The following is an 18,182-nucleotide window of genomic DNA, read 5'->3' on the forward strand; positions in this document are numbered from 1 at the left end:
TCAGGTACTGGAAGGCTATTATAAGGTCTACTTGAAGCCTTCTCTTCTCCAGGCTAAAGAGCCCCAACTCTCATACCCTGTCCTCATAGTGGAGCTGCTCCAGCCCTCTGATCATCTTCATGGCCCTCCTCTGGGCTCATTTCTACAGTTTGATGTCCTTCTTGTGTTGGGGACTCCAGAACTGCACACAGTACTCTAGGTGGGGTCTGACGAGAGCAGAGTAAAGGAGGAGAATCCCCTCCCTTGCCCTGCTGGCCACATTTCTCTTGATGCAGCCCAGGGCTTGGTTGCTGTCTGGGCTGCATGCGTACACTGATGGCTCATGTTGAGCATTTCATCAACCAAGACCCCCAGATCCTTTTCCTCAGGGCTGCTCTCCAGCCATTCACCATCCAGCCTGTATATGTGCTTGGGACTGTGTTGACCCAGGTGCAGGACCTTACACTTGGCCTTGTTAAATTTCATGAGGTTGGCCTGGGCTCAGTTGTCCAGGTCTCTCTGGATGGCATCCCTTCCCTCTAGCAAGTCGACTGTACCACACAGCTTGGTGTCATCTGCAGACTTGCTGAGGGTGCACGTGATTCATCTGGACAAGGTCTTTCTTCATCTCATCTAACACTGAAATGAGCCCTGCAATTAGCTCAGCTTTGAGGTGGAAGTGGATTACATGACTTCCACATAACCTTTCCAATGTAATTTCTTGGCGATCCTATTCTGTCATAGTGACAGCTGAGAAGTTTAGGTAGTTAATCTTTTCAAAACATAACAAAGGCACGAACATCCTGATGCCAAGATGCTGTGGAAAGAGAGAAAGAGCATGGACAGCAGCATTTATTTTTACTAAATAAAAGCTTCATTGTGGTCAAAAGTGTTCCATAACTGCAGTGTTGCTGTGATGAAAAGTACTGGTAGCCAGGTTTGAAAAATACTCTCCAGAAAAGCAGTTTGCTTCTTTTTTTTTTTTTTTCACACATATTTTAATATATTTGTATGCATATAAAGTAAAAATATTATTTCATAACATTGACAATTTTTTGTTTGTTTTCTTTGGTGAAGAAATGGCAAAAAGAGATAAAAAATGAGTTCCTCTACCATGGCTACAGTTCTCTCAAACAAGCAATGTCCAAACAGGCTGCAAGAACATAAGGACTCAGAGCAGCCTACACTACTGCTGTCAAAGGAATGAGTTTTACTGCCTAAAGACATATCTGGAGACATTACTATAAAACTCTCTACACTACTACACCACCAAGGAAATGAGCAAAGGACAAACTCACTGATTTGCTCCCATTTTTCCTAGAAGGTCAGAGTATTTCTGCTGTGGATTATAACTTTGGAATCATAAAAGGAGTATCAACTTAATACAAGCGATTGACCCAGACAGTAAAATGTCTAAAAAAGAGTCATTTGTTCCAACTTGAGCTCAGACAAGAAGCATTAACTGTAACCCACTTACATCCTATAGACACAGCACAAACACTGCTATGAAAGAGGTTACAGAAAATGTGCTCCACAAGCTTATGAAGTAAATATTACTTTCAAACTACCTTATGATTTCCTGAGGCTTATATTTCTGTGTTTTATCACTGCTGTCCAACAATTGAAAATAAATGCTGAGTCTCAAATGAATTTTCTCTATATTAGGCTTACATTCTAGGAGGGTAATTCTTATTCACTCCATCCAAAGCTGTTCCTTACTGCCTTTTAATCTCTGACAACTGCTGACTGTCTACATCAAGCAGTTATTCAGATTTAGAGAAATCAGGATTGTTAAACTTTTCATCTCACACACACTCAGGAAATCCCCAGCACTTAATCTTCCTTCAGGGCTTCCTCCATACTAGTTATTTAATTTCAAATCCTGCCTTTAATTCTAGTTAATGCTAGCCCATTTTGCCCCTTTGGCATTCATGACCAAGCTCCAGGGAAAATTCTTGCCAGGGAGTGTAAGAGCACCAGGACACTTGGTGTTTGAGCTGGATTTGGTGTCAGCAAACAGCTTGCAAAGTGCATAAGGTAAGATAATAAAAGCTGAATTTTGATATGAACCACTCAGACTGGATGGACAGATGTCAGAGAGACTAACTGGGTAACAGAAGTAGGGTTTAGCAAGGAGATAAGGGGGAAGATACAGGCAGATGGAGAATGTAAAGAGAAATTGAACTGGGACCTGAATTCACTCTGTACAAAATGCAAGAAGTTCTGGAGGAAGAGAGCCAAAAAGGGAGCTTCTTCTGTAGGCTCACAGAGAAGCAGAGAAAGAATATAACGACAGAAATTTCAGGCTCTGTATCAGTTATGTCTAAGCCACATCCTGTGACAACCTTTCAGACTTATCCCTACATTTGGAGTTCCTAAATGGCTGAATTAGGCATCATGGCTGCAGCTAATTCCTGTCTCATGTCTTCATTCCAAATGCAGACACTCTATTTACCATATTATTACCTATTACAGATTTTTATTTTTTATTTTTTTTTTTTTTATTTTTTTTTATCACCAAGGTTGGAAGAGACCTCACAGATCATCAAGTCCAACCCTTTACCACAGTGCCCAAGGCTAGACCATGGCACCAAGTGCCACATCCAACCTTGCCTTGAACTGCCCCAGGGACGACGACTCCACCACCTCCCCAGGCAGCCCATTCCAGTGCCCAATGACTCTCTCAGTGAAGAACTTTCTCCTCACCTCGAGCCGAAATTTCCCCTGGCGCAGCCTGAGGCTGTGTCCTCTTGTTCTGGAGCTGGCCACCTGAGAGAAGAGAGCAACCTCCTCCTGGCCACAACCGCCCCTCAGGTAGTTGTAGACAGCAATAAGGTCACCCCTGAGCCTCCTCTTCTCCAGGCTAAACAACCCCAGCTCCCTAAGCCTCTCCTCGTAGGGCTTGTGCTCAAGGCCTCTCACCAGCCTCGTCGCCCTTCTCTGGACACGCTCAAGCATCTCAGTGTCCTTCCTAAACTGGGGGGCCCAGAACTGAACGCAGTACTCGAGGTGTGGTCTGACCAGTGCAGAGTACAGGGGCAGAATGACCTCCCTGCTCCTGCTGACCACACCACTCCTGATACAAGCCAGGATGCCACTGGCTCTCTTGGCCACCTGGGCACACTGCTGGCTCATGTTCAGGCGGGTATCAATCAGTACCCCCAGATCCCTCTCTGTCTGGCTGCTCTCCAGCCACTCCGACCCCAGCCTGTATCTCTGCATGGGGTTGTTGTGGCCAAAGTGCAGCACCCTGCACTTTGAGCTATTGAACCCCATCCCATTGGCCTCTGCCCATCTGTGCAGGCGGTCAAGGTCCCGCTGCAGAGCCCTTCTGCCCTCCAGCTCAGTCACATCTGCCCCCAGCTTAGTGTCATCTGCAAACTTGCTGATGACTGACTCGATGCCCTCATCCAGATCATCTATGAAGATGTTAAAGAGGATGGGGCCCAGCACTGATCCCTGAGGGACACCACTAGTGACTGGCCGCCAGCTGGATGTGGCACCACTTAAGCTAAATATTGCAGCAAGCAAATGACCTTTTTGAGTTTCTAAGAAAAGTTTGCTAGTGTTCAACTCCTTGATAACAAACCTGGAAATACTTTGGAAACTGAGGTGAAAGGATAAGCACACAGGAAAAACTCTCTCCAGGTCAGGTTTGAGAACTGTTGACAGGATAGTTTCTGAAAATCTGAATTGATGTCAAGAAAGCCAACTTTGTTCTGTAAATAAGACATTTGTCTGTGCTATGACACCCACATGTCAGCAGTCATTTGCTTTTAAAGCATGCTGGGAGAAATAGGAAACTCTTGGGAAAAGAATTAGTTTGTTTTTCTTTTTTCTTTTCCTTTTTTTTTTTTTTTAATGGCAACTCAGTGAATTAAATGAACTTTAAAAAAAAATATTTTAGTTGAACTTTGTCACCTGCAAAATAACTTATAACCATAACTTTAACTGAATGGTAACCTTTGGTGTGCAGAATTGAGAAAACTAGGGCAATATCAAATAATCCACTGCTTTTACTGATTCATAGACACATAGAATGGTTTAGCTTGGAAGGGACTCTGAAGATCATGTAGTGGGCAGGGACACATTCCACTAGACCAGGCTCATCAAGGCCTCATCCAGATTGGCCTTAAACACTCCCTGAGCAATCTCTTCCAGTGTCTCACCACCCCTACTGTAAAGAATTTCTCCCTGATGCTGTGTCTAAATCTGCCCTCTTCAAGCTTCAGTCCATTCCCTCTCTTCCTATCAGTACAAGCCCTTGTAAAAAGTCCCTTTCAGGTACTGGAAGGTCACTATAAGGTCTCCCTGCAGCCTTCTCTTCTCCAAGCTTAACAGCCCCAACTCTGACAGCCTGTGCCAATAGGGGAGGTGCTCCAGCTCTCTGACCATCTTTGTGGTCCTCCTTTAGACCAGCCCCAGCAGCTCCATGTCCCTCTTATGCTCAGGGTACCATAACTGAACACAGTAGTTCAGGTGGGTCTCAAAAGGGCAGAGGGGGAGAATTCTAGAATTCAGATCCTATTACTCATTGGTTTGGAAGGGAAATCAGTCATATAGGCCACCTGTCCTTTTATCCTCAATATTCTGAGATAACACAGTTTCACTAAAATATATTGATTCCAAGGCATTTTTTCTACTCCAGTTATAAGGGTTTGTTTCTATTTACTAAATATCCCATTTACTAAATATCCATTTAATGCCTTCATTGGACATAAAGAATGATTAACAATGTAAACATGAAAGACTTTCATCCTGTTCAGCTATGGACTTCTCTCTAGATCAGTGCAACCAGAACCTGTAGCCTCTCACACAAAGTCTTGTCTAAATCTTGTATTCTTTCTCCTTTGCTCTACTTTGGATTTGCTCAGTCTCCTCAATTCCTTTCCTGCAAGCACTTTACATTTTTAAGTCATACTGAGTCTGAACTTTTGCTACTACATCTAAACATTTCCAGTACTGCTATTGCCTAAAGAGATGGATTTTTTATTTTTGTTATGCTTGTTGTTCTTTTGTACCTGTAGTGTCTGTATCTTTACTGAATCTGATTTTGGAATATTGCTCTGAGCTGCAGTTTTGCTTTTCAAAGTAACTGTATTTCCTATATTGATCTGCAAATGTTACATGAGTGCTTTCCCCACACTCTAAATAGCAACTGAATTATTCAAGTCAAGACTATAACAAACCTTTGCTTGACTCACTTAAAACTACTTGCTGGTTTGATAGGGATCAGTTTGAAATAAGATATCTACTTTCAGCTGGCAGATGAAAAGCAAACCTCCATCAAAATACAGTAATTGCAAAAAATCTTAGTTTATCAACAAATAATATTGTGCTGGAGTAAGAAAACAAAGAAGAGTAGAACCATCAAGGGCTTAGGTTGGAAGGGATCTCAGTGATCATCTACTCCAATGTTCCTGCCACAGGCAGGGATGCCTCTCAGCTAGGCTCAGCTGCTCGAGGCCTCATCCAGCATGACCTTGAATACCTCTGGGGAGCAGGCTTCCACAACCTCCCTAGGCAACCTTTTCCAAAGCCCCCCCACCAAAGAACTTCTTCTTAAGATCCAGTCTAAACCTACTCTCCCTCAGCATCAAACCATTCCCCCTTGTCCTATTGCTAGACACCTTGAAAAATAGTGTTCTCAGCATTTCATATTACTTGTATTTAATTTTGCAATATTCTTATGTAAGCCAATCTAATTACACCTAGTTCAATTTATAACAATTATTTCTCTTAATATGAAATCATTGACTCAGAAAAGCAGCATCTCAGTGGAAATATTTTGGGGATTAGAATCAATGTAAAGTTAGTTGTAACAGGGAACCCTTTTTAATTAAAAATAACAAGCAAAGAAAAAAAAAACAACAAACAAAGCAAACAAAACTCCAAGAAATCTGTTAAGGATTATTAGCCCACACTGAATTTGATACACCAATAGCATGAGAGAATCTGGTCTATGCAGTATTTCCAGTAGGACAAGGGAGGTTATTCTTCCCCTGTACTCAACACTGGTCAGGCCACACCTTGAGTGCTGCGTCCAGTTCTGGGCCCCTCAATTCAAGAAGGATGTTGAGGTGCTGGAGCATGTCCAGAGAAGGGCAACAAAGCTGGTGAAGGGCCTGGAACACAAACCCTATGAGGAGAGGCTGAGGGAGCTGGGGTTGTTTAGCCTGGAGAAGAGGAGGCTCAGGGGTGACCTCATTGCTGTCTACAACTCCCTGAAGGGAGGTTGTAGCCAGGTGGGGTTGGTCTCTTCTCCCAGACAACCAACAACAGAACAAGGGGACACAGTCTCAGGTTGTGTCGGGGGAAGTACAGGCTGGATGTTAGGAGGAAGTTCTTCACAGAGAGAATGATTGGCATTGGAATGGGCTGCCCAGGAAGGTGGTGGAGTCACCATCCCTGGAGGTGTTCAAGAAAAGACTGGATGAGGCACTCAGTACCATGGTCTAGATGACTGGATAGGGCTGTGTGCTAGGTTGGACTGGATGATCTTGGAGGTCTCTTCCAACCTGGTTGATTCTATGATTCTATGAAAAGACCTTCTGGAGGCCACAGAGTGGAAAATCAAGGTGAACACAGAACACATTTTTAGCGTTCTGATTATTTTGTTATATTTAATTATATCTTTTTGGATGCACTGTGGTACTGTGTTTTGGTTTGGTTTTTAGCAATCTTTATTTAGGACATAGTACCTCTCATGTCTTTTTCCCCAGTCAGATCACACTTGGCTGATCAAGACAGTGCTTCACAAACTCAAAAACACTGTAATAAAATGTTAGGGAAAAGTGTGGGAATTAAAGCCTTCAAATATATTGCTTTTTTCTAGATAGTGCACATTGCTACAGTTTGCAGGGAGGTTTTGATCCATGCAAACTAGATTCTTTCTGATAAAACTAAACTGGGAGCTCTGCCCTAAGCATATCTCAAAGGTGCTCAAATGTTAGTAGGTAAACCAGGTCCAAACCAATGACTGCCTCCTTTTGGACAACAGACTGCATATACTTCAGCATCAGCTACTTTGATCTGTTGTTTTGCTTCTATTGTACCAAAGAACTTGCTAAAGGTACAGTCACTGCTTCCTTTCTAGGTAAGAATTTAAAGACATTTGCCTTCTCCTTTTGGAGAACATTCATTCATTTGCTCAGGACAATATGATTTTTCTGTGCTGCAGTCATAGTCACCCGTAAAGTGGACAGAACAAAATGCAGGAAACTAAAGCTGTAAGTAAAATACACGAATTAAATCCTCTTTTGAGTCCAGTCAGGCAATTACACTAGCAGAAATTTTGCCTTCCTACTGCATATTCAGTAAAATTACAGTAATCTATGGCTTGATAGGAGACAGTTGTAGTAGACCAAAACCTGCTAGTTGGTATGTGCCCTTCTGTCATTCTTCCATGTGTGCTTGCTTCTTCTGTGTACATTTGTGGACTACTGAATTTATTACTTTGCAGCAGAGGATGTGATATCAGCCTCTCTCCACACCCTAAAATGGATAACCAAGGTAAATAAGTCAGCTGGACATGAGTAGAAAGATATTATTGTACCTTTGTTCTTTGTTTTTTACGGAACATAAAAACCCCCAAGGGATTGGATTTGTGGCGAGGGCACTTTTTAATGTGCATAAGAGGACTGGCTTAACAGGAAGATGGATAGGCTGTCAGCAGGTGAGAAAAGGCTCAAGTGACAGAAAACCTAGGCTCTTTGTCAACTCTACCATAAATCTAATGTTTCATAAAGGGTTGTTAAGGATCTGATTTGAAAAGCAAAGAGCGAATACCATAATAATTTTCTATTGTGCATGAAAGTGCTGTGGTTGAATAGAGAAGATGTGAAATCAACTTATTTAGAAGTATCAGGCAAGACAGCCTGACCCAGACAAATATGCTTTAGAAAATAATGTTTATATATGTTGACTGAACAAGGGATAGCCTTTCTGTTTTGAAGATCTGACAGATGGAAAAAAGATGCCTCATGTGAGTTACACACATGTTATTCCAAAGCTCAGAAAGCAGTAGCTTGAAATGTTAACAGGACTCTAAAGTATAAATAACTCAGACCATCAGTGGGAAGGGTAATCTTAAATCTAGATGAAACTCACACTGTTAAAGGTGAAAATAGGTAAATCCTATTTTACTATGGGATTACATAGGCATAAGTTTGTCTAGACTTGTTTCTGAGATCCTGATTTCAACTGAGTTTCCATTTAATTTGTTTGAAAAGCACAGAGAAGTATGTGACTTGAAATTCAAGTACAAAAGGAACACAGAAGGTCCATCTACACCTCTGAATTGCTGGCCTGAATTAAATTTCAGAATAGGATCTCTTGATCCTAAGCAATGAACTAGCCTCATAGGCAGGGGACTCTATTCAGGGATGCAGGAACCTGTGTTCATAATCAAGCCTAGTGACTGAGCCTATTGCTAAGTGTGGTACACATCACCATGCAGAGCCTGCTCCCTATTGGTGTTCAAGGTGAGGTTGGATGAGGCCTTGAGCAGCTGAGTCTAGCAGAGAGGCATGCCTGCCTGTGGCAGGAAGACTGGAGTAAATGATCTCTGAGATCCCTTCCAACCTAAGCCCTTCTTTGTTTTCTTACTCCAGCACAATATTATTTGTTGATAAACTAAGATTTTTTGCAATTACTGTTTTTTTAATGGAGGTTTGCTTTTCATCTGCCAGCTGAAAGTAGATATCTTAGGTCAAACTGATCCCTATCAAACCAGCAAGTAGTTTTAAGTGAGTCAAGCAAAGGTTTGTTATAGTCTTGACTTGAATAATTCAGTTGCTATTTAGAGTGTGGGGAAAGCACTCATGTAACATTTGCAGATCAATACAGGAAACGCAGTTACTTTGAAAAGCAGAACTGCAGTTCAAAAACTGCATGCAATCCTCATGAAAAGTGCAAATCAAGCCACCCAAAGACTATCATTTCAGACTGGCACACACATGGCCAAAATGAAGGACCAGTTGTCAGTAACTGTCACTAGAAGAGTTTCATTGAGCCAAAGGTCACCAACATCACTTAAAAGCAAAGGAAAAATAAACACCTTACATGTTACTGAAATGCAAATTGTATTTTTTTTTTTCCCCCCTGGAGCACTTCACAGGACTAAAATGGAAAATTAAAGTCACTGAATTAAGCCTTTTGTTGTTACAAACATATGACCTACTTCTCAGACTACAAAACACTTCTGAATAGTTTACAGCAACTGTAAGTGTACCAACCCCTTTTAGCTGGAATTAGGCCCAGATAACAAGAAACCAAGGGAAACTCCAATGTTCTGTGCTCCAAAAATAGATGACATCTGTTCCCTGAAATTCTGGCATGACACTAAGAAAACACCTGCTCCCTGCTTCTGAGGAAGGTAAAGAAACTGAAATACCCAAGGCCAAACCAGGTAATTATCCCTACTCTTTATCTGTATTCATTGGCCGAGGAGTACATTTCTTGCTGTAATCAGGCAATTCTTCATTTGAAAGTCATCAGAAATTATCAAACATAAAGAAGAAGCCCTCTTTATTATATCCAGCCTGTATTAATCACTCGTGTATTTGTGGATAAAACTGACTATAAAAAATAACAATTGCTGAAGAACTTGAGTGCCAACTCTTCCATGGATTTTCTCAAATAAGATATTGACCTTACAACTGACAGGAGAGAATGGACTCAGACAAAAGGACAACCAAGAACATGTTATATTATAAAGAAATCTTTTTAGCCAAGAATTCTGTCCCTTATTCATAATCAGACTGATGCTCAAACGAACAATCTTACTACTCAAGGAAATGGAACAGTGCAGAAATGAAAAAATTCAATCATGATGATGTCAGCCTTACGCAAAATTGCCTACTCTGACCCCATGAAAACAGCCCTCAACATTTGCACAACCTCTTGATAACCCTTCTTAGCCAAAGCAAGCAAGCAAACAAACAAAAGGGATTTGTGATATGACACCTTTTGTTCTGGGAGAGATAAAAGATGTACACATCAGGACACAAGATTCCTGAGAATTACAAATGGCCAAGAAACTTTGTACAGGTCAGAAGGGACAGGTAGCTAAGGTAATTTTAAATCTGGTGTTAGCTGCCTCTCAGAAGGCAGATGCAGTAATTTCAGGGTAAATGTGCTACAGACTGTGCCACAAGAGATGGATGGTGCATAACTAGAAAGAAAATACTTTTACATTTCCCAAAGAACTGTCAGTAACCACTCTATTGGTAATTAATTGTCATGTAAAACATAAAAGTGCCTTCCAAGTTCTGAGGAAGAATTTGCTGTGGTGTCCCCCTCCCCCAAAATCTTAGTAAGACTGTAATATGGATTCCTCTATGAAACAAATAACCTAGCAGCAGCCATTGCTTCAGACTTGACACCAAGAGATTTAAAAAGACTACACACAGAGGTCTTGGAAATGAGTGTGGCAGCCATCATGCTGTATTGATGGAACTGTGTATTAAACAAAACAAAAAAAAAAGCAAATACTTCTTACCATGAAACCCTCAGTGTACTGAAACTGAGCTCTGGAACTGTCTTCTGCTGTGGGACTCAGGGGCTTGGGATCAGACATAGAGCGTTGCATCATCTTTGCAGCCTTTGGGCTTGGTGGAGGACCCTTGGCAATGTCAGCATGCAGCATCTTCTGAGGGCTGATGTCATCAGTGATGGGTTTTTCATAGGGTACAAATGCTGACTCTATAACTTTGCTTGGTGAAAGAGGTGAAATGGGTGAATAGAGAACCTTGGGAGATTTTGGAGGGGAAGGGACTACCTGCAACGTGGAGTCTGGCCGAAGGTGGGATGAATATCCTATCTCTAAAGGTGTTGGGCGTTTTTTATCCTTCTGAGGAGATGAAGCTGACAGATATTGGGGACTTTGGGAATCTGACTCTGTCTCCGTTTGGCATCCCAAACTTTCTCCTTTATATGTCTTTTCTGGAGCGGAAATGTGTTTTATGATTTCAACCTTAGCATCCAATCGGGCCCTGATTGAAGGTGTTCTTATTGTTCCTACAGGTTCTGTCTGTACTGAAATCTCTGCCACCGTCTGAACTGCAATACTAGACACTTTGGAGAACTGTTTAGCTTTGTCTGCATCAGTGGTACTCTCACTGTATTTCCCCACACGAGGCTTCCTTCTTGATCTGCTAGAAAGATCCCACTCGTCTTGATCTTCATCGTCTGTCTGAACACTTGTATCAACACTCTTCTTACTTCTCCGCCTCCTGTTTGTGTAACCTCTGTCTGCTGCATCTTCATCATCAGTTTGCACACCACTGTCCACTATCTTTTTGAAGCACCGGGGCTCTTCTTCCAGCGTCTCCTCAAGCTCCTCATACGGACCACGTAATTTTGGCATAGAGCTTCTCTTTTTCAATTGTTTTTCCTCTCTAACATCAATATCCTTAAGAGACATTTCTGAAACAGAGCTTAGGATACCAGACCTGGGTATATATTGGGTGATACCATCAGACTGAACTGTATACCACGTTTGGCTTTGTGGAATTTCAATACCTAGCACTCCTGAAGCTGTAGTGGTTGCATCATCAGTAGGCCAAAACTGGCCATTTTCTGTGGTTGCATATTGTCCTTCCAGAAGTGCTTGTTCTGTGGTAGTTTGTGGCGAGCCAGTTCCTGAAGGGTCATAACCATACTGATATATTTGACGAATTTTTTGCTCCTCTAACTGTTGATGGAGCTGTTGCTGAAGCTGTTGGAATTGTTCAAGCTGCAACTGCTGCTGGGCTAATGTCTCTTGCCTCATCATAAACTGAGCTTGCCGTTCCTCCTCTTGCTGAAATAAGAGATGATGCTTCATTGATTGCAACTCCTCAAGCTTTTTTTGCACCATAAACTTTTCTTGCTCCCTAAATCTTTGAATTTCCTGACGTTCCCATTCCAGCTCTTCTGCAAAACGCTGCTGCTTAATTTTCTCAAGCTCAAGAAGCTCACGCTCCAAATCAAGCTGCTGCTGTTTGCCTTCTTCAGGGGCAATGAGAAGGGCAACCTCATCTTCAATTACATCTGTATAAACTTCTGATGCTGTAGTTAAAGCAGGTATCAAGCTGGTTGGCTCAGTAGTAACAGTTTCTATAGTAAGAGGTGGTAAGCCTGTCTCCATATCAATGGCAGCAACTGTACTGTCTTTTTCAGCTGCCACAGTTGTCAAGAAGCTGTATGATCTCGGCAGTGGTTGACTCTGTTGCAAAGTTGATAAAGAGGGCACTGAGTCAACGGTTTGGATAGCAGGCAAATCTCTGACACTTGTGCTGAAAATAGAACCAGGCTGTGTAGTGATGGCAAATGTGCTTGGGATTGGAGTTGCTACTGAAGAATAAACAACACCATTGGATGATCTTAAAACACTTCCAACACCAAACTGGGAACCCAGAGATGATACCATTCTTGCTTGGGAATACTGTGGTGTACTGAGCCCGATGCCAGAAATCACCTGCCGAGTCTCTGGATAAGGACCAGTAGTCTTGCTTGAGTAATCCATAACCTCACCTGAAATTACAGGGCAAAGTTACAGTCCAGTCCCACAAAAGAATGCTGCTTTGTGGATTCTGAAAGTCATCCCATCTTGATGAATTAAATGAGAAGGAGAAATTGCATGCAAATCTTCAGGTTAATGATCTACTTTAGATGTGAAGCAAATAGCATTTCTGAACATGCAGGCACATGCAGGTACCTCTGTGCAAAACACACAGGCAAAATGAAGAAATGAAAATCACGTGTAATCCAGAATAATTTGTCACACTGTCCAAAAGAAAATAAAACAAAAGAAAGAAGGGAAAAATAATAAAAAAATCATCCTGAAATGAGGTGAAAAACATCAAAATTATATTTCAAAGAAAGATCTGCTGCTGTCTCATACTGACCTGTAGTAACTCTTCCAGATGTAAGATCTACTGCTGCATCAGTTGCCCCAACTCGATAATCAAAGCTATTCTTGCTTTTGTATGCAAAGAGTCCAGCTTCTGATAAATTTGTGTCAGACATAGATGGTTTCATACCTCCCACTCCTCGGTAGCCATATGACCCTGAACGATCATACTGATAATGGTCATCTCTGTAACCAAAGCGATCTTCAGGAAGTGTAGTTGGTGGTTGCTGCGCTGTACAGCTCCTACCAAATGGTAATTTATAGACCATATCACAGCAGACAGCTCTTCTCCCTGCAGTGAGATCTACAGGCTTTTCATCATCTTCTATTACTGTTGTTATGATACCTGAAGTACTTTCATCCATTGTTACCACTGTTCTGTGGGATTTGGTAGTACTAAGGTCAACTGCTCCACTCTCCACTGGCTCCTGAGAAGCCGAGAGATCAGTCCAACCATTTGTAACACCAATGGGTGGTACAGTAACAGGCTTTGTAGTAGCCCATGTCACTGCATGGGCTGAAGTACCCAGGGATAAATTTATTGGCACTTCATCTCTACCTGCAGAGAATGCTTGGCTGTGTGATACTCTGTGTGCAGGCTCAAAATGTTTTGATGTTGTTAGCTGAAGCGGTGTTGTCATCGCATGTCCCAGATCCACAAGGCTGTCTGTACTGGTAGTGTAGCTTAGAGTGGCAGTGCAGGTTGTTATGGTCACAGTCTCAGTGACTACGGACAGAGTAGTATCAGCAACACATGCGGTACTAAGATTTATTATAGCTGGCTGGACAGTACTCACTGACCGCCCGCATGTGTCGCTTGCTGGCATTTGCCTTCTCACGTCCATGGAAACAGCAGACAAATCCATGCAGCTATCTCTCACTTCAATATTCATCTTAGTTAAAGTGCGAAGATCTATGACATCACCCAAAGGATGGAATCTTCCATTCTCTCTATACCTGGGTTGATCTACTATATGTAGTGGCTCTGGAGGTATAGTGATAGCTACACTACCTAAACCAAAACCAGGCACTGGGCCTTTAACCACAGATGCAGTGGTCTTGGTTACATCTGTTGTCACTACTTCTGACTTTGAAGTTGATTGTGTTGTGATGGGAATAGCTTGCATAGCACCTGGAATGTACATACTCTGATCAGCCATACTTTGGATTTCTGTAGTTTTCATGGATGGAGTAAAAATTGGTTGCATAGGCTGGACAATCTGTTCCTTAGAGGGTGCTTCTGAAGGCCAGCTGGTAACAGCCTGACTAGTTATAGCTTCTGTGGGAGTTCCAGGCTCTGATGGCAAGGTGATGACAACATAGGTTTCCTGTGAAGGTTTTGTCAGCCTTGGTGAAGATTTGTTAGAGTGTGGAGACAAAGGGGAAGTGGGAGATGCTATTTTGTATTCAGCTGCTGAGACCAAATTCAGGGTCATACTTGAAGTCAGTGACAGACCTGTTGGCTTGGGCTGTATTTCTGCTGGTTTATGAACAGTTATTGGGAGCGGAGGAACTGCTGGTTTGGGAGCAATTGGAGGTTTAGTTACCTCAGCAGGCCTGTGACTGAAAACAAGCCCTGCTGGAATGGAGGACGGTTTGGGTGGTACGGGAGGTGGTGTTGGGGTGTGTGGTTTTGTGATAGGTACCACATGGTTCTTTAATACAGTGGTGGACTCAAGTGTGGGAACACTTGTGACTGAAGGTACCACTGTGGGAGCTGTTGCTGCTGGAGTCTTAATCTGTGACTTCTTTTTGGGATAAATGGCTGGCTTGGGTAAGATAGGTGGAGGTAATGGTGGTGGAGGAGGTGGTGGAGGAGGAGGTGGGGGGGGTGGAGAAGGCTGTGCCGGAGAATCCAAAGAAGAGCTTCTAAAGAGTGAGAATACTTTAGATGTTACAGCGGGAGCTGAGGAAGGCACAGAGACCATACTGGTCTTACTCACAATGCTGGGAGTAGGTACAGAAAATGTTTCTAATGCAGGCATTGTCATGGGCACTGATGCTATACACACAGGCTCAGCTGTAACACTAGTCAAATTAATCCTTGTGATATCAACACCCAATTCTTTCTGTGACTCCTCATGAGGAATTTTGACAAGGCCAGCCTGTACTGTACTTATCACTTTTCTAGTGGCTTCCTTTTCTGCTTTTGAGGTATCAAAAGTAATGCTATCAGTTGGATATTGTTTGGCTACTGTAACTGTAGTTGACACCACTGAAGCTGCAGTTTCAGGCAAACAAACTGCAGTTTGCTGCATGCTTTCCACATCTGACACTATATGTGGCTTTTTAGTGGCTTCACCAATAGATTCATAAGGCATACTCACTTCAGAGTACTTTTCTGTAGATGTTAAGGGAACTTGAGTTACCTTAACACCTTCAGAATCAGCTAGCTTACTTACAGCATCTGTTGTATCTACATAACCTGTGGTTGTACTCTCTACAGGTGATGAACTATCTGTGGTACAAACTGAAGATGTAGATGATGTTAGGGAGGCTGTATCAGAAGGTAAAACTGATGCAACACCTTCTGACGTCTCAGAGTATGTCAACATTGATGTTTCATGAGAAATTATTTCTTGAATTTCTCTGGCGTAGTCTGTTAAGTATTCATCTTCGATTTCCTCTGCTGTAAAATGCTGTGTGATTTTAACATCTGGAATGGAAAGCGCTGTGCTACTGACAGGTGATATATCTGAGACTGCTGAAGTAGTGCTTGATGTTAAAGACGTGCTATCTACTATTTCTCCAGCACTAGATACCTTTGTGTCAGATGTGGGAACGAAACCTGAAGTTGGTTGTGTTGGACTGGATCCGGGGGTTAGCTGCATTCTTTGCTTTTTCATAAGCTCTTCATAAGCAGCTTCTGCATCTAACAAATGCTTTTCCTCAGCAGTGGAAGTTACTGTGCTGTCTAATACAATTATTTCATGACTTTCTGGGATAATGTAAGAACTAGAAACAATATCTTCTTGAGGCACAATGGAATGCAAAGTCTCAATGCTATAGTAGTCTTTCTGTAGATCAGTAATTTTCTGTGGTTCTTCATAGATCTGTTCCGAAGCTCTTATTTTTTTCTCCTTTCCTCTCTGTTGTATATATTCACTGCTCTCATCTTGTCTCATTATGAGATTACTATCAATAGTCCCATTGTAAGTGTCCTCTACTAAAGACTCATATATATAATCCTCTATTAGCATTCCACCATATAGAGATTCTTTCTCAAATACTTCATCTTTTTCATTTGCAATTTGAAATGACTTGGACTTATGGGTCTTGTGCATCATCTCCTCATACACCTCTTCAGCACTTTTTAATGTCTTTTGATCACTGTCTTCTTTAGGGAGTGCTGTTGGTTCATCTGTTGGTGAGTACAGAGAGACAGCAGTAGGCAATTTGTAAACTTTTTGTACTTCTATTATTTTTTCTGGGCTGATTTCAAATCCCTCAGGATCTGACTCAATACTAGGTGAATATTCCGAACAAGAGGACCTGTGGAGCTCCTCCATCTCTGCTGCCTGTCGTAATTCTTCTGTAGGAGATGCATCCTCAATGGGAGAAAGATTACTTGGTGGAGTCTTTGGTCGTTCTCTTCTTCTCTGAGCTCTCAATTCATCCTTGTCCTTTTTAGATTTTTTGCTAGAACTTTTTCTCTGCTGCTGTTCTAATTCACGCTGTTTCTCCTGTTCCTTCAGCAGCTCTTCTTCTTCCCGTAGCTCTTCTTCTTCTGAAGAATCTTCAATAGTTGGAAGAAGAGGACCATGTGACCGATGTCTAGCTTTGCGCTGTTGCTTACTCTCCCCTCCTAGTTTTTTGTGACTAGGACTGCTGTCACTATCTTCATCAAGTGATGACACTGAAGTAGGAGATGTACCTGGTGTGAAACTAGAAGCATGTAAGCTGGAAGACCCTTCTCCTCTAGATCTATCTTCTGGTGAATCTGTAAGACTCTCCATCTCTAGCTCAGGCTCTTCATCAAAATATAAGCCACCTTTCTGTTCAGATGCTTCAGAATATTTATTTGTTACTGTACTATTTAATTCTATTGTTTTGAAACGCCGAAGACCTCCTCCTCCAGTTACTGTAAGTTCTTCACTGTCTTGACTTTTACTTTCCCTGTATTTTGGCTCTGGACTTTCATCAAAAGTCTCATCATCATCATCGTGCCATGAATGTCTTCTCCCTGCATCCTCATCATAGCCTGCACTAATTTTTCTTGCCATTCTTCGATGTTTTCCAGCTGTTCCTTTGGCTTTGCTTTTGACTTCTTCCTTTTTTTGGCTTTCAGTTGCACTGATCTCTTTGAGTTGACTTCTAATGAATTCATCATCTTCAGAACCAGAGGCATCTTCATCGGCACTCATCTCTATAATCTGTTTTCTAATGAAGTCCTCCTCATCACCTGATCCCTGACTGTCATCTCGTTTGAACTCATCACTACTTGAAGAACCAACACTAGTTCTTCTTTTTCTCCTTGGGACAGGTGAGTTTTCACTCTCACTGCTGTCTTCCACAGAATCATAGCGTTGTCTTCTTGCCAATATGTTATCTCCTTCATCAGCTTCCTTGTATTCTGCCTGGGAGGAGGTCCTTCCTTTGCCACCCTCTACAATGGTTCCCTCATCTTTTTTAATAGCTTCTAAATCTTCCTCATCTGAACTGTAAGACTCTGGAGTGACTGGCAAAGGCTTTGTTTTATGTTGATCCTTTGTCTGTCCACCATAGGCTTCAAAAAGCTCTTTGCTTTTCCCCGATTTTTCATCAGAGAGTGAACTTGCCTGAGCTTCCAAAATGGACAGTACAGTACTTTCCAGTTTAGCTAGGTCTGAGGGGCTTGGTGGACTTTCTTGTGAAATAGTGTCTTTTTTAATAGATCCTTTCAGTAAATCTTTTTCATCACTGGGGATATGACTTGGAATTTCACCCAGTGAACTTGATATCCCATCAGAAGAATAGCCGGTGTCACTCAAACCTTGTGGACTTTTCTGTTGATGAGAGCTTGATGTGTCTGATTTGTCATCCTCCTTTTCCTAAAAAAAAAAAAAAATACATACGTGTGTGTATATATTTAGATACAAATTCTTAATGTCTCCAGGCAATTAAATACATGAGGGTTATTATAAGGGATGAGTTCATGTCTCGAATGAAAAGTTATGATGCAAAGAACAGTTTTCAAACCATAAAATATTGAATACTAATTTTGTTATTCAAAGCTATTAAAATATTACAAGAATTTCCTCTTTTTTTTTTTTTTTATTGAATCAAACTATGAACTAATTAGAACATAACTATGGCTAATATGAATCTA

General features: G+C 41.8%; 1 protein-coding gene across 8 annotated transcripts in view; it reads right to left on the reverse strand.

Annotated features, from left to right (window-relative positions):
- The window catches only part of PCLO (piccolo presynaptic cytomatrix protein), a 385,933-nt gene that overhangs the window by 176,953 nt on the left and 190,798 nt on the right, over window positions 1-18,182 (reverse strand). For all 8 annotated transcript variants that reach the window (XM_064142576.1, XM_064142575.1, XM_064142578.1 and 5 more), the window contains exons 5-6: window positions 12,870-17,904; window positions 10,481-12,495 (exon numbers count right to left, since the gene is read on the reverse strand). In XM_064142576.1, the coding sequence (XP_063998646.1) occupies window positions 10,481-12,495; window positions 12,870-17,904 (7,050 nt within the window). The remainder of the gene's footprint in view (window positions 1-10,480; window positions 12,496-12,869; window positions 17,905-18,182) is intronic.

The sequence above is a fragment of the Pogoniulus pusillus genome, chromosome 4 (genome assembly GCF_015220805.1).
Source record: "Pogoniulus pusillus isolate bPogPus1 chromosome 4, bPogPus1.pri, whole genome shotgun sequence".
NCBI lineage: Eukaryota > Metazoa > Chordata > Aves > Piciformes > Lybiidae > Pogoniulus > Pogoniulus pusillus.